Source organism: Vombatus ursinus, unplaced genomic scaffold, assembly GCF_900497805.2.
Source record: "Vombatus ursinus unplaced genomic scaffold, bare-nosed wombat genome assembly UNPS02009205.1, whole genome shotgun sequence".
NCBI classification, from domain to species: Eukaryota; Metazoa; Chordata; class Mammalia; order Diprotodontia; family Vombatidae; genus Vombatus; species Vombatus ursinus.
Window position 1 is genome coordinate 45,089,299 of NW_020948983.1, and position 24,447 is coordinate 45,113,745.

General features: G+C 36.7%; 1 protein-coding gene across 2 annotated transcripts in view; it reads right to left on the reverse strand.

Annotated features, from left to right (window-relative positions):
- The window catches only part of PCSK6 (proprotein convertase subtilisin/kexin type 6), a 250,644-nt gene that overhangs the window by 32,304 nt on the left and 193,893 nt on the right, over window positions 1–24,447 (reverse strand). The window contains exons 14-18 of one of the 2 annotated variants that reach the window (XM_027852143.1): window positions 13,415–13,594; window positions 13,239–13,277; window positions 5,636–5,738; window positions 2,970–3,166; window positions 1,669–1,756 (exon numbers count right to left, since the gene is read on the reverse strand). In XM_027852143.1, coding sequence (XP_027707944.1) covers window positions 1,669–1,756; window positions 2,970–3,166; window positions 5,636–5,738; window positions 13,239–13,277; window positions 13,415–13,594 — 607 coding nt within the window. The remainder of the gene's footprint in view (window positions 1–1,668; window positions 1,757–2,969; window positions 3,167–5,635; window positions 5,739–13,238; window positions 13,278–13,414; window positions 13,595–24,447) is intronic. The other variant, XM_027852144.1, reaches the window with a different exon arrangement.

Below are 24,447 nucleotides of genomic sequence, written 5' to 3' on the forward strand. Positions count from 1 at the left end.
GTTACCTTGGATGAGAAAAAAAATTACATCTTTATTTTCAGTTTCCTTTGTAATCCTTTGTATTTTATTTTATGGATTTTAAGCCATTATTCAGAAAAGAGGGAAGTTTCCTCAGACTCCACAAGGGGTTCACTACACACACACACACACACACACACACACATCCTTACCTTAAGAACCCCATACTATGGAGTTTGTCTGGTACAGTGGAAAAAGCACCAGATTGGAGTCTGAGGTTGGAGGCTTAAATACTAGCTCTATTAGTTATTTCCTGTGTGACCTTGGGCTAAACACTTAAACCCTCAGTTTCCCTGCAGAACTAGATTACTGCTCTAAATCCTATGGACTTTTCCTAGTAGGATCAGACCTTTCAAATTATGAAGTATATGAAGTTTATCTTTGGCACCCCCATTGCCTTTTCCCCTACTTTTTCTCTCCTTTCACTTCTTCTTCCCTATTTTCCTCCCAAGATATCCAGGGCTGCTGGGTATCCCTGCCCACCAAACCAGTTTGTTCTGTTAGGAGAAAAGTAATAGAATAAACGAATTCACATCTGAAGTGTTAGTAATTAAACCTGTTATTTCCTGGAAGTAATAACTCCATTTAAAAAATAAAAAAGGACCACTTGAAGAAGCAATGAATTCCTGATGGCAGAATTTTAGGCATCTTGACATGTAGGTGGGGAGATATTTTGAGTGTAGGGATGCCAAAATTTACTATTGCTCCCCAAATCATACTACCTAGGTGACTGCCCAATTCTTTTAATAAGGACAACACTGCTTCCAAGTATTTTTAGTAATTTAATTTATAATTAATAATTTTTATAATTGGAACATTTGCCACAGAAATTACTGTTAATTTTTTTTAAAAAAATAGTCTTAGTATAATGCTTTGAGTTTTTTTTTTGAGAAACAAATAATGAATACTTATATCTTTGGAAGGTTATTTCAAGTAAAACAAAATGACTAGTGACTTTTAGGGCAATTTTAAAGACACTTTGTACACAATCATTTCTTTATGAAGCTATGTTTGATAATGCGGAAAGAAAAAGGAACTGGGACACTTTCCCTCCCACTTAAACCCTGATTATCCTCACCCCTTTGGGAAGGATGAGGAAATTTGGGAAAGGAGAACACAAGAAAAGAGAGAGAGAGAGAGAGAGAGAGAGACAGAGACAGAGACAGAGACAGAGAGAGACAGAGAGACAGAGAGACAGAGAGAGAAGGGATAGAGAAAGGAAGAGAAGGATTTGGGGCTCTAAAGTGGTTGCTCAGGAGGGAGGAGTGCTGGTGGGAGGAAATGAACTCAGAAGAGCTGGAGCTTGGACCCCTCACTACTTCTCACCTCTTTCATCACCAGGCACTATATTATGCTATGATATGGAACTAATTTTACTAATTCCCCAAATTCATTTAAAAATTCCATTGTTTTAACTCATTTCATTTAACTCCTGTTCTTAAAAATTCCCACAACAATCCCATAATGAAAGCATGAATTTAAATGGACCAAAAATTCTTACACTGAAATAGTTTGGGGTTGCTGGAACTATAACTTTAGGAACTAATGAATAAACATGAGAAATTAAATGATAGAAACTAAAAATAGTGAAAACCACTGAAATCCTCAGGTTTGAAACCAGTTTCTGTATCCTCAAAGCCAATGTTTTACCTGAATCCTTCTTTGCATATGGTACATTTTTCTGGTTCATCAACACACTTCTTACAGTTTGGATGGCATTTAAAGCAATATTTCTGACCTATACAAAAGAAAAAAACAGAGAAGGAGGTAAGAGATTTAGGGGCAGAAGAGTAGATGGAGAAGGAAAGAAATGGTAGAAAAGAATGTAAGTGAAGTCTGCACGAACAACAGTGTCTAAAAACAACAAAATCTTCCAAAGTTTCAAAGCTGTGATGGGAAAACTATTCATAAATTAGGGACTTCCAGAAATAGGCAATAAGTTAATAAAATGAAAGGGCAGGGCAGTGGAGAGCATACTCCAATGAACTCAAAGTCAGGAAAACTTAGGTTTAAATCTCACCTCAGATACTTATTAGCTGTATGATCCTGGGCAAATAATTTAACCTCTCTGTGCCTCAATTTTCTTATCTGTAAAATGAGGGGGCTGGATACTCAGCCCTACCAGTTCTAAATTTAGGACTCCATGATAGAATAATCTGAGACCATATAAAAAGCTAAATAGATGCGAGGTCAAGGAGCTTATTGCCAAGCCCTTTAGGCAGCTAGGGGGCACAATGGTTAGAGTTAGGAAGACCTAAGTTCAAATCCGGCCTCAGACACAGTTGTGTGACCCTGGGCAAGTCGCTTAACCACTATTTGCCTCAGTTTCCCCAACTGTAAAATGTGGATAATAACAGCATCTATTTCTCAAGGTTGTTGTAAGGATCAAATGAGATAATATTTGTAAAGTGCTTAACACAGTGCCTGGCACACAGTAGTTGCTATATAAATGGTTATTTCCTTTCCTTCCTATCCCATTTAAGTCAGGATAAATTAAAATTTTCAAACTTTAAGACTTGATTTTTTCCCTTTCAAAAAGGGAAAAATGTATTTGTATCCCCAGTACATAGCATAATACCTAGCACTTAGTAAGAACTTAAATAACTGTTTTTTCCATTCATGCCTAATTTACTAATTTGTCTTTCACTGATGGCTATTAGCCTGGCACTTATTAATTCTGTGGATTACACAAAAACCTCATTTTAGTTTTAGTTCAAACCTCTTTTCCTGGGTACATCTTTGTAGGAACTGTTAGCATATAACATTTGGCTAATTTGAGTTTGACAATCTCTCACTTCTTTATGAGAGTGAATAATGAAAAGTTAGCAAGGGGCTTGGAAGACCCAGGGATGGCTGATAATCAACCCCTGAATAGTTGAGAGTCAACTCAGCATTTTTAACTCCTTGTGGACAATCAGGTCTTCTATAAACTTAAAGAGGGTCACACTTACTTTCATCTGCATAAAAGCCAGCTGGGCACAGAGTCACACAAGTGTTCAGTTCCTGATGGTAGTAAAAGCCACGTCGGCAGGACAGGCACTGATTCTGACTCCTGCCTATGCAGGTCTCACATCCCCTACTACACCTTCGACACCTCTTTGATATAGAATCACTGAAGTATCCCAAGGGGCAAACGTTCACACATTTCCTGGGAAAGAGGAAGACCCAATAAGTACTCCAACAGCACTGAGTATAGCAAAACAAAGGCATTCCATACTTTTAACACTGGCACACTGGGGTATATGCAGAAACAGGAAATTCTATTTTAAGGAAAGGGAATTATGTGTTTTTTGTAAGAACTCAATAGCATCAATCAGGTACTAGTATAATCTTTTGGAAATTAGACGCCCACGAATGAATTTTGAAACACAAATTGTGGTTACATTAGCAAAGCACAGTTGGAAGACAGATTTTAAAAAATTCAAGTAGAAGTTCTTGGTGACTTTTTTCTTAATTAACTGGAAGTAGTTTCTTGTACAGGTCAACAAAGACAATTCTTACAATATGGAGAAATTTTCCATTTCCTATTTCCTGAATCCACTAAATGGAAGAAGACACTGCTGTTTTATTTCAGGGGTGTTTTGCTTGGGGAAGATGCACCTTGTTATTAGAGTTCTGACTGTCTTGTCTACCAACCACAGACAGCTGCCCATATTAGGTCAACTGATGACCTGAGTAAGACCAATTGTGGAAGCCAGTGAGGAAAGGGGATGGTGAGTAGTGAAGAGACTAGGATGGGTCAGCACCCTTAGTGCTAGGCTGCACCTAGTGAGGATGCATAGGAGGAAAGAGCAGGACAGAACATGTAGACAGAGGAAGGGAAACGGAAGAGAGAAAGAAAGACACTGAAATAGGGAGAAACTAACAGAACCCTTCATAATTAGAATAAGTGTGGTGTACATTCTAGAGGACAATAAAAAGGGCCTATCTGCAGTCCACAGGTCACATTTACCAACCTTCAGACTGCTAGGGCAAAGAATTCTGCCCGTAGCTATCTGAGCTAAAAGGACACAAGTGAACTTTTACATGGTAGCTGTCTTTCCACTAGTATAGTAAGTATAATAAAAAATAAAGCATTTTTAAAGTTTAAATTTAATTTCTGAAACTAGAACTCAGAAAAAAAAAAGAATATAGGCTCTAATTCTTCAAATAAATAATTATTTTCCAGTTTATACAGAAAGAATGCTGTCGTGTAGAGTACTGGATTTTGGGACAGATGACCTGGCTTGAATTTATTTACTACCTGTGGGGACAATTAAGCAAGCCCTTAACCTCCTTAGGTATGTTTTTCCTTATCAGTAAAATAAAGGACTTGAACTAGCTGACCTCTGTCATCATATAGATCTAGGATCCTGTGTCTACATCAGTGGTATCAAACTCAAATAGAAGTGGAACCCTGCAGGCTATGTAGTTCCTTAAAAAAAAATAACATTATCTATGTTACAATGTATTTTTATTTTTTTCGTTAAACATTTCCCAATTACATTTTAATCTGCTTCTGGCCACACTGAGGTTTTATGGGTTGTGTGTTTGAGATCTCTGGTCACAGCTCTAAATCTATTGTTTTGTGATAATTTTGGTTTTTAAATGCCACTTATATATGTTCTCAAAGCAGTTAGCCCCAGGTTAATTTCCATTTTGTGGGTAGTGGGCTAATTAAGACCAAGAGAATATTAAACCTTATTCTCACTCCATATCTGTCACCTTCAGCCTAGGTATTTTCCAAATATAATGAAGCGTTCCTCCTTATTACTTAAGGAAAACAAAAGGACAAGCTTTTAGGGTGTGACACTATTTCTCCAGGGGCATTTTGGAGAGATGTTACTGAACCAGACTCTGTGGAAAGCCCGCAAGTTATTGGACACTTGTTCATGATGATTTTGATCATCATGATTCATGATTTTTTTTAAATTTAATTTAATTTTTTTTTTTTTTTGGTGAGGCAATCTGGGATAAGTGACTTGCCCAGGGTCACATAGCTAGTGAGTGTCAAATGTCTGAGGTCAGGTTTGAACTCAGGTCCTCCTTACTCTAAGGCAGAACTCTATGCACTGCACCACCTAGCTGCTGCAAGATTCATGATGATTTTGAAGGGAGGTTACAGGATCTTAAATCTTGAGCTGGAAGGGACCTCAGAGGTCATCTAGACCAATCCCACATTTTATAAATGAAAACACAGAGAACTAGGGAGATTAAATGACTTGCCCAAGGTCATAGGACAAGGTTCAGTGTCAGAGATAGGATTTTTTTTTTTAGGCAATTGGGGTTAAGTGACTTGCCCAGGGTCACACAGCTAGTAAGTGTCAAGTGTTTGGTATGAGGCCTTATTTGAACTCAGGTCCTCCTGACTTCAGGGCTGGTGCTCTACCTACTGAGCCACCTCGCTGCCCCTGGAGATAGGATTTGAAGCCAGTACTTGAACACCAGAGTGAGTACTATTCAGGATCTACTGTAGGGAGTATGTAAAGTTGGACACCAGTAGAATTGACCATCTCCTTAATTCCACTTTGGATTTATAGTTGGAAAAAAAAAAAGCCCAAACAAACTTGTTAAAATGATGTTTGATTCTATAGTACTGAACCTGAAAAATAAAAAAAAGGCATTTCTCATTCATTACCTGCCAGTTTTGATGCTTCCGAGACTATAATGGATACAGTTCAAGCACTGGTCAGCTTTTGGTCCATCACACCCTTTGTTGCCACACTCTGGATGACACACACCTTAAAGAAATAAGTGTTTTCTTTCATTCATAGAGATGATTTCTGTCAATGAAACAACTTCATGAAGAACGTCCAACCCCGACATCAAAGGCCGAAGGTGATGAGAAGACAACCAATCTGGTCCCTTCTGTCCATACATAGAAACTGGTGCACCATTATGACTCAGTGTTTACATTAAAAGGCAAAACTGTAAGTATAGAAACTTTTACAAAGGTGTTATAAAAAGAAGACTGGATTTGGAGCTTGAAGGTCACATTTTGGGGTCAAATTTTGCCTCTGCTACCTTACTGTCCATGAGACCTTAAATAAATGACTTCAACATTAAAAAAGAAAAAGTACCGGGAAGCAACCTAATTCAGTATAAAATGGGCTGCATTTGGAATCAGAGAGCCAGGGTTCGAATCCCAGCTCTGGTACTTACTACCCAATTACTTAACCTCTCTAGGCCTGAGTTTTCTCATCTGTAAAATCATGGAGTTGCCTCCATAATTTCTTCTAGCTCTGAATATGTGAACCCAGGATCATGCTCCAGTTCAACCTCAGTAAAACAAGAGATTTCTTATTAGACAATCTTGAAGGTGCCTTCTGGCTCAAAATTTTATCCTCTTAAAACAGGAGGTAACCCTCTCGTTGTCTCAGCTGGACCTCAGCTAGAGTCTTTTGTTTTATTCTGGGACCCAGTTTAAGAGGGATCAGAATACTTTGGACAGGGTTTCATGGGAATGTAATCAAAATAATTATGGAATTAAAAAACTATGAGGAACAATAAAGGATCAAGAATTATTTAACCTGTAGAGCAGAAGGCTGGGTGGGGGGGAGACTGACTTAATATCACTATTCAAATATGTGAAAAGTGTTTAAGTTCAGGGTGATCAGTTGGCTTTGTCCCCATTGATGACCGAAGAAAGTTGAAAACTTAAAGCGTGATAAGAATAATAATAATGAATAGCATTTATATAGCAATTTATGATTTGCAAAATGCTTTACACAGGTTAACCATTTGATCCTCACAAAAATCCTGGAAGGTAGGTGCTATTATTATCCCCATTTTATTGATAAGTATAAACAGTGTAAAAGCTTTAAGCATTATCTAGTTGAGTCAATCCAAGATCACCAAATACTAATCACCTACTATGTCCAAGACACCATAGAATTTCAAGGAATGTAAAAGAAGTATTTGGATCCTTCCCTCAAGGACCTTATAGACTAACACACAGAATGAACAATAAAAGGCAGCACATGAAAAAGTAAGACATGATATAGCGGATACAGTACTGATCCAGGAGTCATGAAAGACTTGAGTTTGAGTTTTGCTCCTGGTACATACTGTCTGTGTGAGCTTGGGCGAGTCATGTAATATCTCAGTTGCCTGGGAAACTCTCTAAGATTCTAAGTCGAAGAACATTTTCTTCATCTTGAGTTCCCAAGGAAATCATAAGTCTAGACTGTACATATATATATGTGTGTGTATGTATGTGTGGGTATACACACATATACGCATATATATGCATGTATATATAGTGTACATGTATTATATAGATATGTGTATGTATAAGTACATATATATATATATAATACATGCGTATACATGCACATATGTTGTTGAGTTATTTTTCAGTCATGTCTCTTTGTGACCCCGTTTGGGGTTTTCTTGGCAACAATACTGGAGTGGCTTGCCATTTCTTTCTCCAGCTCATTTTACAGATGAGGAAACCGAGGAAAACAGGGTTAAGTAACTTGCCCAGGGTCACATAGCTAGTAAGTATCTAAGGCTGGATTTGAACTCATGGAGATGAGTTTTCATGATTCCAAGTCCAGTGCTCTATCTACTGTGCCACCTAGCTGCTATCTATCTAGATATCTGTATACACATAAATATATACATATGTGTTTGTATATATACGTATATAAAAGGGGACATATAAAAGGTATAGGTAATAAGTGCTATAGGAATTCAGAAGGAGAGAGCATTCCTAGAAAAGGTGGGACTTGAGCTGGGGTTTGAAGGATAGAGGGGGAGATTCAGAGAAACAGGGAGGAGTGCAAGATCTCCTGGCAGGGAAAATAGCATGGGCAAAGGCATGCAGAGGCAGGAGTATCCATGGAAGGAAAGCTTTACCAACAGAGAAGGTTGTTAATCACTGGAATGATTTAACAAGGGAGGTTATGAAATTGCCTTATAAAAATAGGATGGATTTTCATTTGTTTGGGACAGTTTGGGTGTGTTCCTGTGTAGAGGAAAGGGCTGGGTGTACTGACTTCTCATGTCCTTTGAACCTCGTGATTTTATGAAAGATCTGGGGGTTTTAGTGGACTGCAAGCTCAATAGGAGTGAACATTGGACATGGTGGCCAAGAAAGCTAAGTTGATCTTGGGCTTCACTAAAAGGTGTCTTGAATGAAGAAGCTAATTGTAGTGATAGGGGTCAGATCAGATTGGTGGTATCGTGTACATTTCCAGGTATGACATTTTAGGAAAGACATTAATAAGCTGCAGAATAAGGTGACCAGGATGGTGAGAGGACTGGAGACTGAGAATTGGCCAAAGGAACTTAGTGCTATTGATCCTGGAGATTAAGAAATTTGGTGGTGACATGTCAGTGTGGAGGAGGATGAATATGAGTACAGTGAGTTTGGGGAAAACATATTCTCTCCAGATGAAGTCACCTCTGAGACTAAGGAAACAGCTATTGGATTTATACTTTATTTCTCTCCTTATTGGCACTAACAGGAAGAACAAGAATGATTCTGTTTTAAAAGGATGCCTTTACTGTCTTAGAGATCTCCCGACAAAGTGGGGAATTCTGATAAGACTAACCATAGAGAAATGCATTTTGCCACAGAACAAACCTGACCTTTACAACTACTGTGACCCCCAAAGCTTGCACACATCCCCCAATTCTTTTCTGGGGCAGAATGCTGCTGATTGGCCATACTCCAAGACAGACTAAAGTTATAAAAACCCAATCTGTACTCTAAAAATCATCAGAGAGCAGTCTTTCTTAGTATACTAACAAATGTCTTTTCCTTTCAGTCTGGCTACTCACTTTACTTGACCTCAGGCAATTTGGACATTCTGGTGGGTGAGATTCTTCTGAGCTCTCAAGGAACCCAGGATAACAAACTCCCACAATAATAAGCTATCTTCAAGTATCTGAAGGGTTATCACAAGAAAAGCTAGGCTTGTTCTCCTTGGCCCCAGAGGCTAAACCAGGAGGAATAGTAGCGGTTTGCTAAGAGGCAAAATTTGGCATGATGTAAGGAAAAACTTCTTAACAACCACATCTATGGAATGAGCTAATTAAAAGAGGTAATTGGATAGCAACTTCTGAGATTATGTAAAGGGGATAACTGTTCAGTTATGGGTTGGGTCCCTTTCAACTCTGAGATTCTATTCATTGTCACAGTATTGATTAATTTCCCACAGGTAACAAAGCCATGTAGAATGCTATAGCATTGAGTTTTTCTTAATGAGTTTCAAGGGTCAGCCAATTGGAAGGAATAACTCAGACTTCCATTCAAAAATTATTCTTTGAGAGTTGTTTCAGTCATGTCTGACTTTTCATGACCCCATTTGGGGTTTTCTTGGGAAAGATGGAGTGATACCCATCCTTTAAAGTCCAATTTAAATGCTACCTACTCCATGAGGCCCTCTTCAGTATCTTCTATTAGCAAGTTATTTTCCCCCTCAAACCCTACAGAGTACCGTTTTGTAATTCTAACGTATTTGATTATAGCTACCTCTGTTAGTGTCTCCCTATTAGATAGACTATAAGGTCCTTGAACTTTTCTTTGTATCTTCCTAGTGCTTAGCACAGGGATGTATGAAGCAGATGCTTAATAAATACTGCTGTTCTTATGACTGTTGGTATCCTGGACAGACTATCTCAAAATTTCACATTGTTGAGATTATGAGTAACGAAAATGAAGAAGAGATCAGCTATCCTCTGAAAACTTCTAGCAACTGTTTCTTCTTCCAATATGAGTGGAACAGGGATTGCCACCAGTTTTGAACTCCTAAAAACACTTAGACTGTACAACTTTGTGTAGATGACACAAAATTCTCTTCTCCTGGTTTGACAAAGCTGCAGGCTGTCAGCCTACCAGGCATATTCCTTAAGCCAGTTTTGATAGGATCTTTTTCCTCCCCTATCCCTTACTGGGAGTTTATATATACATACCTGACTCATAGGATTCCTAGGGGATATGAAGAGAAGCTAAATAGTACATTATTAAGGCCTTTGAGTTTTAGGAGGGAAAACACTCTATAAATGCAAACTATTATTTTTAGCTGTTAGGGGAGAAGTTAATGCAGACACAGAAAGGACGCAGAAATTTCCCAGGGGAATGTGAGGAAAGAAAAATGTCCCCATTTTATCCAGCCAATAATGAACCGTTTTGCCTTGGAAAACAAAGTCCTAATTTTTTACATCATCTTTTAAAAGTTTCCAGATCTTGCTGTACTACACATGTATATTTTTTCTCTTTCCCTTAAGGTTTAACACTGTTGATTTTCCAAATTCTGCATCATGAATTCTTTCCTTCCTAAATTCCCCTCCTAAACCATTTTTCTCTTCATAACATTTCTGTCCCTGGAGAAATATCTATATGTTGTTATTTCTTCCCGTTCCCCTGCTTGTACTCCTTACCCCCAGGTAAACTCAAGGTTTCTAGTTGATACAGGTAGATTTTTTAATATTATCTTTAGTTCTCCCTGAAATTTCAATGCTTATCATTTATTTGACTTTTCCCCCCCTTAATTTTTATGCAGTTTCATATTGCTTTGGGATTGATTCTATTTTCACCCACTACAAGAGATTTTATTCTTTACTTGTTCAGTATCACTTTGAGCCAATTTGTGGTGTTATCATTTGAAAATGCCTTTAATTCAAATCCCTGTTTCATTGTGCAATTGTTTCCAGTTCGTGGGTGGATTGGAAAACACATTTGCTTAGATTACTGAGCTCATTCTATGCATTCTTTGGCCATTTGTCTACATTTTTCAGCATCACAGACCATCACTGCCGCAGCAGTATTGACAGAGATGAGAAACAGCTATATTCTGGGCCTGCTTCTCCATGAAACCCCTCATTTGCAGTGCTAAGGGAATGACTGTGTCTGATAAAAATGACCTCTTTCCTCAATCTTAACTGGGACAGAGGTTTGGGAGGGAATGAAGGAGGAAGGAGCTAGATGCAAGAGATAATCTCCTGAAATTCTTTAACCTACAAATGAAATGTCTATTACATGGGGGACAAAGAGCATATTTGAGAGTATGAGACAAGGAAGGTTGCAGAGACAGTCACACAGAGAGGTCTTGGAAATTCTGTTTAAGTCTTGAGTTTACACTGTACATTATAAAGGAGAAGAGTTCATGGATTGTCCTAATTATTTTGCTAGCCTACATAACCAAACTGGATAGCTCAGGTAAAAACAAAAATGCTCTTTGGAGCCTGAGGATGTTTGATAAATGCTTATTAACCAACATAGAGTAAGCCTTTATTCACTGAATTAAAAAAATCAAGTTTTTACATATCAAGATTCACCTCCTTCATAAAGTCTTCCATGATGAAAAACACCTGGCTCAGGTCACCTCCATAACTCACCAATCCTTAAGCATTTGTTTACCTTTCTTTGTTGAGCTTCTATAATTGGTTGAGTGTGTGAGGACATTTGCCATTTGTATTCTAGTTTGTATTCACTTATGTTTATCTTCTTTCCCTCATCAATTTAAAAGTTCCTCAAAAATCCACCTTCTTCCTTTGTAACTTCCCTCAACACCTAATTATAGTGCTTTCTACACTATGGCATCATAATAATGTTGTTGACTGGTTACCTGATGAACTTTCTCCTGTTTTTCTGGGCTATGTTGAGGCAGCTTCTATCAAGAAGCATGTTGGTGGTTCCTGATCATTCTATAAATAGAGTTTGCTTTTGTCCTTTATCAAGGTAAGATGCCTAATTAGAGATTTGAGATAATTTACAAAGATGCCTTTCAACCTTCATATAACAATAAAAAGATATTTTCCATGAAAACTGCATTCAAACTTCACCACAACAGTAGGGAATAGGATTTGTGAATATGGTAGAAATGTATTGGTTTCCATTCAAAGGAGTTTAGTCAAAGAACTACAAATACTTCACTAAAAGCCAGTTCCAAGATAGGAATTCTCAAGGATGGTATTATAATGCAAATACAGTGTATAAAGCCAAAGTCAGATGAAAATTTTGGGGGAAAAAATCAGTCACTCATTAGTAATTATTTATTCTTGCCATAACTTATAAACCACAGAGAAAGAAATGCACAGTAGATCAGGGCATGCATAATGCAATGCTTTTTTAAAGGAATGGTAGGTGAAATTTAAAAATTGAGTCAACAGTAATTTATGCTTGATGGGTACCAGTTGAAGCCAGAAGACATTAAACGAATCATTCACAGAATTTTGAATTCTCCATTTTGTTACTTTTCGGAAGTATATTGCATAATTTAAACATCAATATGCTTAAATATCTTCCATAATTTATCAAGCATTCATAATATTTATCTAAGGAAAATCTGCAAAATCAGGGTGACCCAGTTTCTCACTTTGGTGAAGTCTCAAAGGCAGAGGGCATAGAATTAATTCCATTAAACAAAAAAAGGTGTTGCTAAAGATTTTATGCATCACATCCATTACCTGTCTACTGTCACTAGACCTCAGACTGTGATTAAATGTAAGAAATTGAAACCTCCATATCAAAGTGTGAATCCCCTCTCCCCTCACATACTAGTTATACATCTGACCTCCAAACTGACTCTTTGGCACCAACACAGCAGTTTAAAGTGAGGAATGCAATCAAATCTAGAGGGTGCTGAAAATATTTTTACTAGTATGACTACAGAGCAAAGTATCAGCAGAAGGCATTTTCTATAACATTCTGTAAGTCTTTCCTTGTATAGCATCACTATCTGTTGCCCTGATCCTTCTAGGGCCCACAATCAGTCCTGTATTAGCCCTTCTGTGAGGCTGTGGCTGAATCCAATAACATCTTGCTCCTTTCATTCTTCCTCTGTCTTAACAAAAACTTTCTTATGGCACATGGGTCAAGCCGTATATACTTCTTCAGTAAGGCTTTAAGGGTTGATTTCATTTTGAAAGTGACAGTCAGTCAATAAGCATTTATTATGCACTTACTATATGCCAGTTGCAATGCTAAGAGCTGTGGATATAAAAAAAACCCAAACAAACACTTCCTGTCTGCAGGGAACTCTCATTCTGATGGAGGAGATATGTAAATAACTAGGTGTATACAAGATACATAGACAGTTGACGGTTATCTCAAAAGGAAGGCACTAATGGGCATTAAGGGACACACATGGGAAAGCAATTACTGAAGTTAAAAAATGAAAATAGGATCCTTGGAAGGAAAGAGGGTAACAATGAATACACTATGGGGCTATCATATCTCAGTTTCCCCATCTGGGAAAGGTTGGATACTTACTTGTTTGTAGAATACTTACTTGTCTGTAAAATATTAGGAGAGCCTTGGATGGAAGGAGCTGTGTGAGTGCAAATTATCATTATTATTTTTTCCAAAAAAAAAGAAGGCAAAATTATACCACCCACCCTTTGTGGGAATAGTTCCCACATTTTAAGCTACAGTCACTTAAAATGGCTCTCCTCCTTAAGCCTTTACCTGTATAATCTTCTTCATCTTCTGTGGCTTCCACTTGTTTATGAAACAAAGCAGCTTTGGATGGTTCAAGCTCTGGAGTTAAAATCTCCAGCATCCTTGACCGAGATTGATGGGAGCTAAATGTATTGTAAGGGTGCTCAGCCGTCCCATATAAAATAAGGTTCCATTCTTTCAACTTTCCTGAAAAATAGGGGGGGATGTCATTGTACAAACAACCAGGAAGCACATAGCTAACCTATAGCTGCAACTTCGCTCATTTTCTTTAAATTGCAGCTTGCTTTCTAGCTGGTCACACAAGTCTTTCACAAACCTTAAAGCATTAACAATAATAACAATAAAGGAAAATATAAATTGTTCTCCATCACCACTTTCTCCCAGAATTGCCAATATGGATAAAAGCCCCTCAACTGAAGCTGCTATAAAGGCCTGGCCATTGAGCTTCTCAACAGGAGAAAAAAAAAAGTTATAAAAATATATGTGAGCAAAATAATTTAAAAGTATATGATTTTCTGAATGTCTTTTTGTGTGGCTTACCATTGGCTATTAGTCATTTCCAAGAAATATAGACCACATTAATGGGATAAACACTGCACACAAAAGCACTCAGCAGAATTAATTTCTACTCATTTGTCATGAATCTTCATTTGCTTTCTATTCCTTAGGATCAAATTAAAGGTACATTTCAAAATAGGTAAGGAAAAATCTCAATGTTTTAAGTTTTGAATGATAAGCTATGATTAAGTTACTAATATAATAACTATGCAAAGAGAACCATGGGGTTTTATAAACTATAACTTGAGACAAATGCATTTCTATACTTTAGAAATGTCTCCCAAAACACTTGAGTAAAATAAGTTGGTCCTAAGATATCACTAAAATTAGATTCTTATTTTCAGCTATGGTTTCAGTGTGATAAACAAAGGAAACCTCCCCAGGGTTCAGGATTTAGTTCTGTGGGTCGGGTGTACACATTTTTTTTTTCAAGACTATTACCCAAAGTAGTACTATTGCCACAAAATAAACAAGACATTAAAAGGCATCAGCCCCAGGAGGTTTTCTGATTTGATTCAATTTGAAAAAAACTGTAAACTTCAAGGAAGATTACAAAACAAAGTTGCTATGTGGGAGCAGAGAGTAAAGATAAATGTAGGTAAAAACAAATTTTGTTCTGTTAAACAGGTAAAATAAATCTGTTCAGGATAAGAAACAACTATCACAGAAGCAAAATATGGAGTTGGGAAGTGACCAACACAGAGAAATGTTGGAGTTAAGTATAACTGAGTCACAGCAATCATTAGGGGAAAGGATATTTATATTCTACTTGGGCTATGGTGAGAGAAGATTGTATGGAAGAAAAGCAGAAGGTTTTAAGTTGAAGAAACAGTAGAAGGAGAAGGAATTCTGGGGTAGAGATGGAGGTTTTTTTTGTTTAATGTGAGGAAGGTCAGAGATTGATATTGGGAGAAATTTGGAAGGTCTAAAGATGAGAGAGCAATATGCTTTGAAAAGAAAAACAAGATAAGTAAGACAAGTTTTTAAGTGAAGGTAGAAGATAAGATAGAAAGTTGGTTAGATAATGGAAAGGGAGTAGGGTAAAGATATTAAGGTGCAAACAAGATGAGAAGCTAATGAGGCAAGAATGTTGAAAAGTCCAGAATTGAACATCTCACAATTACTCATACAAAGAAATTTTCCCCAGGGAAGCTACCAGGAAGGATGACAAAGGACTGAGGATCTCATTTAAGCAGTTATGGAGGGCAGAAACTTGCATTAAATATATGATTTTTATATTTCTGTCATGACTATGACTATTTATGCTAAAAGCATATATGTATCTCTCCTTAAAGAAATAGTAAAGGAGGCTTGAAGAATGCCTTTCAGTGATTCTTTTAAAAAAGCTTCAATGTGAAAACCAATGTAGCAATGCCCTGGGACTACTATCATAAAGCACATTTATGTTGACACATTGGGTTCCTAGAGCAAGGTCACTATTCCTCTCAGGGTTCGAGGGGAACCTTGCCCTGAAAGGTTAGGGATAATATTCTAGTACTATAGCATACAAGCCCCCACTAGTGTGCTTCCCCAAAATGATTATTCATTGATATTAATCAGCCGGTCAGACATTTAGCCTTTTGAAAGGGACATTTATTAAGTTTGTATACAAGATGTGGTACAACCCCTTCCCCTCAAACCAAGGACACAGTGTCCCACAACTACCTACAGAGTCCAGGGGAAAATGGGCTCAAACTTAGAGAAAGATGGTAACTCCCAACTCCAAGATGTCCTTTTGTTAGAAGTAGTTTTCTCCCCTTCATGGAGCCCTCATAAGGTTGTTTAGCTATGGTGTAGCTTTCTGCTGGGTTCCTTGTAGAGTCTTGAAGATGCTTTTTCTTCATGTGCCTAGTTTATCTTCAGTTCTCGGTGCAAACACAGCCATCAGCTATTTCCAGGGAGACTGATAGGATGCCTATAGGAAGTCCAAGTCTTCTAGATCTTTCAGAGCTGTCACACAGTCTACCTCTGGTTTGGGAGAGAGGTTGGAGGAGACAAAGATTCTTCTCCCCAAAGTGATGCCATCTCAGGGGCATGGCTAGAATGTTTTTCACCACTGAGTTGGCCAGGCACTTGAATCCTGGGCTCCAAAATTGCTTGCTCTTTTATCTAAAACCTTTAGTGCATGCCTGAATCTCTTTAATCAATTCCAATAAACTTTCTGTGTTTCATTTCATTTTAGCCAGTGGATTTCACTCCTTCCAAATTGATTAATTAGTTGCATGCCCTTAGTTGAATGTGTTTAATTGATAGATTCAGTAGAGGTGTTCTTATCTGATAAAGATATCAAGCTATAACATCTTCTGAGTTACTCAAAATGGAGTAAGGGTGACTGATTACACAAAGAAAAAATTGAGACACAGAAGGGACTCTTGAGCTGTGTAAGGAGGTTGAGGTATAAAAAAATGACAGAGAGGAGAAAGAGACCACTGAACAATTGGGTCTAAGGAACAGAGATAAAGCTCCTCTTGAAGTAGAGGGAGGTAGAACTTCTGAGGTAAAAACAGTTATTTGCCTTCCATAGAAAAAATGATATAGTTCCACAGATGCTATCAAGTGATGAATCATCCAACAAAAGTTGAGGGAAAAGAGAAAAATAGCAGTTGTTGAAGATTTCTTATTGAGGGATATTGAGGTAGCTATATGTTGACTTGATAACAATAACAGAGAGATCTGTTGTCTTTTGGGGGCATGTATCTAAGACATAATAGATAACTTCCCAAGTACTGTCAAAATCAATGACTATTATTGACTTCTTGTGATCAACATATACATATATATATATGTATATATATATACACACACACACACACACACACACACACTAGTCATCTAGAAAGTAAGAAGGAACTGAGAAAGCATTGTCAAAGATTATAATGTTTTGGGCAAGAAACTAAAGCTATAAGGGGGACAGGTGGTATTTTCATCACTGTGGCTAAATGAAACTGCAGTCAGAACAGAAAGGCAGATTGGAAAATGAACAATTGGTTAAGACAATGGTGTTTGAGAATGGGATTTTGATTTCAATACTATTTCTGTTACTAAGTTATAGGAATTACAGGTCCCTAACCAATGATGGATTGTTCTTAATGAGAGCTGGTAATATGTTTTTCCAGAATCTTGCAAATTTAAGCAAAGGGACTTTAAACTGAAAAGGAAAGGAGAGGTATAAACATTCCCTACCTATATACATAAAATGAAATGCCAAACAGAATTATTATAATAGCTAACATTTATATAATGTTATAATATAATTAATATTAATAGCTAATATTTATATACTTATATAATATCTTAATCTGATTAAATCCTCACAACAAGCCTGAAGTAGATTCTATGATTATCCTTAATTACAGACGAGGCTATTGAGTTAGATATTGAGTGACTTGCCCAGGTTCACACTAATAAATGTCTGAGACTGAATTAAATTCAGGTCTTCCTGACTAGCACATAGTCTGGTGTTATTCCACCTAGCTTCTTTTAATAATTGCAATGGAAAAAGATCAGTAGAGGTATCTAGAAGTCCAAAAGAGACAAAATCCGAGGGGAGAGTAACAAAAGTTATGACATGAGATGAGATGATTATACACAAATGTGCAAAGTGTAGGCATCAAACAAGGTGAACTAGAGAACCTAAGTCAAAGAGGCAAATTTGACTTCACATGTCTGAAAGACAAGCTCCAATGAGGTCCATGGCCGAAATAGGGTTCTGGACAGGTAAACATTATTAAAAGGAAATATAAAAAGTAAAAGGGGAAATGGAATAGCATTATACAGTTATCCCTTCCACATCACAGGGGTTAGGGGTGTGGCACACCCCCCCAACCCCTGCAACTTGGAAAATCTACATATAATGTTTTGGCTCTTCCTTTGTATCCCAGAAGAAGTCTGAATTATTATGGCATTAAAAGATAAAATATGTTGATATTATATAATACTATACATATATTTTATACATTTCTGAGTTTCTGAACTTTTTCTATGTTGTCTACTGGCCTTCACGTGTTGACTGTAGCTTCTGCAAAACTCCCAGAAAATTCCTATTTAATTTCTTATGCTGATCCATCATATATCAAAACCGTGATGGGGAAAGTTGTGACGTGGAAGGGATAACTGTATACTAAGAAAATATATTAATGTGAAAAAATTTAGGAAGTAGAGGTGAGGCAAGCATGGTAGAGATTTGGGTAAATCTCAGTGGGGCAGAAGAGATATTATCATTGAAATACATGACAGACCCCTGGACAGAAAAAAGAAATAGAGGAAAAATTCAGGAAAAAAGATCACAAATGTAGTATGATATAGAAGTAGTGAAGGGTTTCAATTATCTGGACATCTGTTGGATCTCTTGATCTGACAAAACCATAACAGTTAATAATTTCTCAGCTTGCCTTAATTATAATTTCATCCTTCAAAAGGTCACTAAACCACCAAGGGAATGTATGTTCTTGATTTGAGTCTCACCAATAAGAAGGGATTGGTTGCTAGGTGGTAATGATGAGAACCTTGCTGGGAGGTGATTACCATATCTTAGAATTTGTGATAGGGAAAAGGAAAGCTGGTCATAAATCATATATACACACACACGCACACACACACACACACATATATGTCTATATATAAATGTAATATATATGCACACATATGTATACACATATATGCATATATGTGTATATTTAGCTATAAATATATACATATTCCCTAGTTTTAGGGAAAGCACATTTAAAAGAGTTCAGGGCAAGGATATAAAGGAACTTATGGAAAGGAATTCTGTAGGGGAAAGTTAGCTCAGGAGGGATGGAAGGTTTTACAGAATTAAAATATGAAGTTATGTATATAATCAATTTTGGCATTTAGGAAAAGGGAGAGTTGTCAAAAGAGACCAATGTGGATGAACAAAAAATTCATCAACTTAAACTTTTTTTTAAAAAATACATGTTTAGAAGATGAAGGTAAGGATAGGTAAGAGAGGATAAATACAAAATTATGGCACAGTCCTATAATACCTGGCATACTAAAGCTCAGAATAAGCCAAGGTTGGTATTGAAAGCTATGGACAATAAAATGGGTATTGTTTTAAAAGTCTGTATTGGAAAGAAGGGTAGGATCAGAGAAAGGATCAGATACTACCTGAGCTTGATGGAATGATGGTAACAGAATGCCTACCTTGGACAATTTCTTTCTTTCCTCCTAAACTGATGTTAAGCAACATCTGTTTCACCTCTACTTCAGAAATGTTCATTTTAGCTTGTCTTGTTAATTAGATGAGAATAAGTAACATCATTATCCATGATCATACAACTAGTGTCAGAGGTGGATTCAAACAGACCTTTGGGCTAGATCTTTTTGCCTTAGAATACAACACTCTATTCATTATACCATATTGCCTTTTCATTGAGCCTAATGTACTATTTTTCATCTACCACTTCTCCCCCCCTACAATTTCCTAGTCAAAATAGATGGTTTCATATGATACAAAAATGAAAGGTTCCTTCATGATCATCTAAAGCTTTTTTTTAAACAAATGAAGAAACTGACACCCAAAGAGGACAAGTGACTTGCTTAAAGTCACACAGGTAGTGATTAGCAGTACTGGGATTTGAACTCAAATTTCTAATGCCAAATCCAGTGTTTTTTCCACCCTACCCCAAAACATTTTGTTCCCTCTTCTTCCAAATTGTTCTACATGTGTATAAAAGCACAGTAACTGATTTTTTTTTTGGTCAAACAAACAAACAAACAAAAACAAATCAGAGGACATGGTCTGATAAAGAAAATTTCATTTGCAAAATCTCATTAAAAATCCATTTTCTTTTCTCAAAATTGGGACTGGGCCAAACAATCCAGGATATATGGTTGCTGTATATAAGGCATTTTGACCTGCTATGATTTATGCTTCAACAAATACAATCAATCTCAAAATCCCCAATTCTACAGTTATATGTACAAGAGAGAAAGAACACTGATATATGAAAGGTATTGATATCCAAAATCTTGCTTTCAACTAAACAAATTTTTCATAGGTTCCAATAAGGTTGGATTAGGAAGGACTAAGATCTTTTCTATTTCTACATTCTACAATCTCGAAGTAAGAAGACAATAGCCTTAATTCATCCCACTCTTTTTCTCCTACTTTATGCTTTAGCCAGGCTGCATTACCATTCTGGGCCTCACTTTCTTCATCTGTAACATGAAAGAGATGAACCCTTTGGTGTCTAAGGCTCTTTCTAGCTCTAAATCCTATGAGCTAGTAGGATTGTGGTATTCAACTGACCTCTTCCCCAAAGGGTTAGCATTTCATGCCTTTGCTTACAGTATTCCCTGTGTCTAGAATGCCCATATTCTTCATCTTTTCCTACTGAAATCTTAAATATTCTTCAAGGTCCAGGTTAAAAATCAATCCCCTGTGAAGCCTTCCCTGATTCCCCCCAGGCAGAATTGACTTCTTCTTTCTCTGTGAATTCTCACAGCACTTTCAATGTATGTGTCTTATTCTATTTTATATCATAGATATTTTCCACTCCCCTCTTTCCTTCCTCACTAGACTGTAACAGTCTTGAGGACAGGGAGGTTCCTTATTTATGTTTGTCCCTTAGCACTCAGAGAAGTGTACTGCATAAAGTAGGTTCTGAATACATTTTTGCTGAATTTGAGTAAAATCACCTGACTAGAATTTCCTCTTCTCCTTTTCATTTCCCATTTTGAGGGTAGGAAATGAATATCAAAGAAATGTCTGAAAATAGGCAGCATAATAGAGGAAATGAAAGCAAAAGCCTGCTCTATATATCCGATGGATAATCAGCTTCTGGATTACAATCCCTTTGGTCACATAAAGACATCAAGAAAAGTGTCAAGAACAGGATTTAAGAGTCCCATGACTCATTTTTATTTGGGTGAAAATTCAGTTCAACAAATATTTATTGAAAAGGGTAGGATAGAGAAAAATTGTCAGTAAAGGCACATTTTTTCCCCTATACAGTGAATTTCATTCTCCCTAAAACTATATCCATTAATTTGATGGCTGAAGACACTGAATATCTTTTAAAAATTTAAATTCTATCCTAGGGTATAACTTAAATCTGCTCTTCTTCCCACATCCATACTACAAAATTGATCAGTCCCTTGGGGTGTGTTTGTGTGTGTGTGTGTGTAGATGTGAGTTTTGGGTTTTGTTTTTTTTTGGGGGGTACTGGTCCTGTGATTTCATTGGTTCAAGAAACTTCCAGTGAAGAAACTCCCTTAACCAATGTAAATGAGTGGCTGCTTCCTCACTTACAGTTTTATCGAGTTGCCTGGAGCACCGAAGCTGGAAGCTGCAGAGGGTCACCTAGCCAGTTTGTGTCAAAGGTGAAAACTTGAATCTTGGTCTTCACGAGCTTGAGGTGAGTTCCCTGTCTATTATGCCATGCTACCTTTTCGGAGGTAGCCACCAAAAAATTACCTTGCATTTATTTTGTACATATTTACATATATACATATGTGTCTTGTGTATACATTTAAGGTCAGGGATGGTTTCATTTTTTTTATTTGTATTTCCAGGGCCTGGCACATTGTAGGTACTTAATGCTTGGTTGTTGATCGCCTGAATAGAGCAGAAATTCAGGCTGATCATAAATTCATAAAGAGGTATTATACTCTCCTCCAAAATAAGTAAATTTATTTTTTGAAACATAAACTCCTAGGGGAAAAGGTGCTAATTGGGAAAGAGAGGGGTAATACTAATTCAAAATATGATTGGAATAAAATTCTAAAAAAATCATTGTATTCATTAGAAGCAGCCTGGCTTAATGTATAAAGTCAGGAAGATATGGGTTCAAGACCCATCTCTGATCCTTATGATCATGACCATGGGCAAGTCACTGAATCTCTCTAAGCCTCAGTTTCCTGATCTATAAAATAGATATAGTAATATCTATAATACTTAAGGCTTTTGTGAGACTCAGATAAGAGAATGAGTGCCTAGTAAAACAAAAGGCAAACATTAAAGTATCACATAAGTGTCAGCTATTGCTATAGGGGTTATCTGAAAACTGTTAAAAGCAAACAAACCTCTGCTCCTTTTGAGTAAGTTGTATAGAGGATGTTTCTTTTTAATCTAGGTTTTTATAATTGTATACTATAATCACCTCTTTAAGAGATGAAAGTTTAGTGACCAATAATAAAAACTATAGAGAAGGCAAGTGCACTAAATGTGACTTTCTTACCAGCAGTGAATCTAACAGGACAGACTGAGCCACTCAGTATAGACCATAAAACTTAACACTGATAAAGTAGAGAGTAGATCAAAACAGATGTCCCAAAAACTAACAATAAAATGGGGACAGACATGCTTTGAAGGGGAGAAAAGGCACAAAAGATTTAATGAAATGAAATCAGAAAATGACAAAGCAAATTTTTTTAATAGAAAAGGGGAAAACCAAAGTTATATAATACAGCACAAAAATTTGAGGGGAAAGAAAATCACTCATTCCCTCATTTTAAATTATCTGTCTATCTATCTATATTATATGTGTGTGTATATACATATACATACATATACCTAGTCAATTGTAGCTCCATATGTGGAAAGTTTAATGTGTGTGGTGAATTTTTACTTTTTACTCAATTTTCCTTTGCTTGTATAATACTATGAGAAAATAAAAAGCAATGTGACAAAAAAATCACAGATAGAATGAAAAAAAATAACACAAATGGTTCTCAAGAACATTAAAAAGGATTATTTTCTCTTCCTCTTCCTTCATGTCTCTTGATTCATTACCTTTCTGTTCAGGAAAGTCTCTTTCTGAAGAGCAGGGACACTGAAACCTTAGCATAATACAAAGTGGTCTAGTGGAATACAAACTCACATCTGTCTTCAACTCTATCTTAGTCTCCAATTAATTTAATCTACAAATATTTCTTAAGTATTTGCTATATGTATGGCACTCTGCTGGGAACAAGGGATACAAAGATGAAAAATGATCCAATACCTATCCTCAAGGATCTTAGAGTTTAATAATGAATTTAATAATGGGTATAAGACATAGAGACAAATAAGCATGATACAAAATATAATGTGTTAAAGGGAAAGTACATTAGATTTAGAGCCAAGAAACCAAGGTCTGAGTCCTAGGTTTGTACCTACTAGATATTTAGCCTTAAGTAAAATCAATCAATCAGTAAACATTTATTAAGTGCGTACTATGTACCAAGCACTTTGCTAAACACTGGGTAACAAAAAAGAGGCAAAAGATAGTCCCTGCCTTCAAGGAACTTATAATCAAATGGGAATGACAACAGGCAAACAAATATATACAAAGCAAACTATATACAGGAATTGTATATAATTGTATGTAATTCTTATAAATAGGAAATAATTAACAGAAGGAAGGCACTAGAATTAGCTAGAATTAGGCTGAGGCTGAGGAATGCTACCAATGAAAGAAGGAATTTTAGTTGAGACTTAAAGGAGGGCAATTAGTAGGCAGAGTAGAGGAGGGAGAGCATTCCAGGTATGGGGGACAACCAGAGAAAATGCGCAGAACCAAGAGGTGGTATGTTTTGTTCATGGAACAGCCAGAAGGCCAATGTCCTTCACCTTTGTAGATTTTGGTTATATGAGTACCAGATCACAAACTATATTACAGAGCAGTATTCATCAAAATGGTTTGTTACTTGTCAAAAAAGTAGAGAGGTCACTCACTCAAACCAAGTAGGTACACAGACTAATGGGAAAAAAAAAACCAACAACCCCATAGTAGCGTAATATTCACTAAACCTAAACACTCCAATTTTTGGGGAAGGGACTCACTATTTGGTAAAGACTTCAGGGAAAACTGCAAAGCAGAAGGCAGAAATTAGGTATAGACCAACATCTCACAACATATACCAACATCAACTCCAAATGAGTATGTGACATCAAAAACAAATAAGAGGAGCAAGGAAGAATTTACCTGTCAGACTGATGGATAGGAGAAGAGCTCATGGCTACACATGGAATAGAAAGGGTCACAAAAGACAAAATTTTGATTATACAAAATTAAAAAGATTTTCAACAAACAAAATCAACATAATGAAAATTAGAAGGGAAACAATTAGCTGAGGGGAAAGTCTTTGCAGCAAGTTTCTCAAACACAGTTCTGATTTTCTTTTTTCTTTTTTTAAGATTCATTAATTTATTTATTTTTAGTTTTCAACATTCACTTCCACAAGATTTTGAGTTTCAAATTTTCTCCCCATCTTGTCCCTCCCGCAACCCCAAGACAGTGTGCATTCTGAATACCCTTTCCTCTAATCTGCCTTCTCTTCGATCTCCCCCCCTTTTCTTATCCTCTTCCTCTTCTATTTTCCTGTAGGGCAGGATAGATTTCTATAACCCATTGCCTGTATATCTTATTTTCCAGTTACATGTGAAAACAAATTTTTTAACATTTGTTTTTAAAACTTTGGGTTCCAAATTTTCTCCCTTCCTCCCTCCCCACCCACCCTCATTGAGAAGGCAG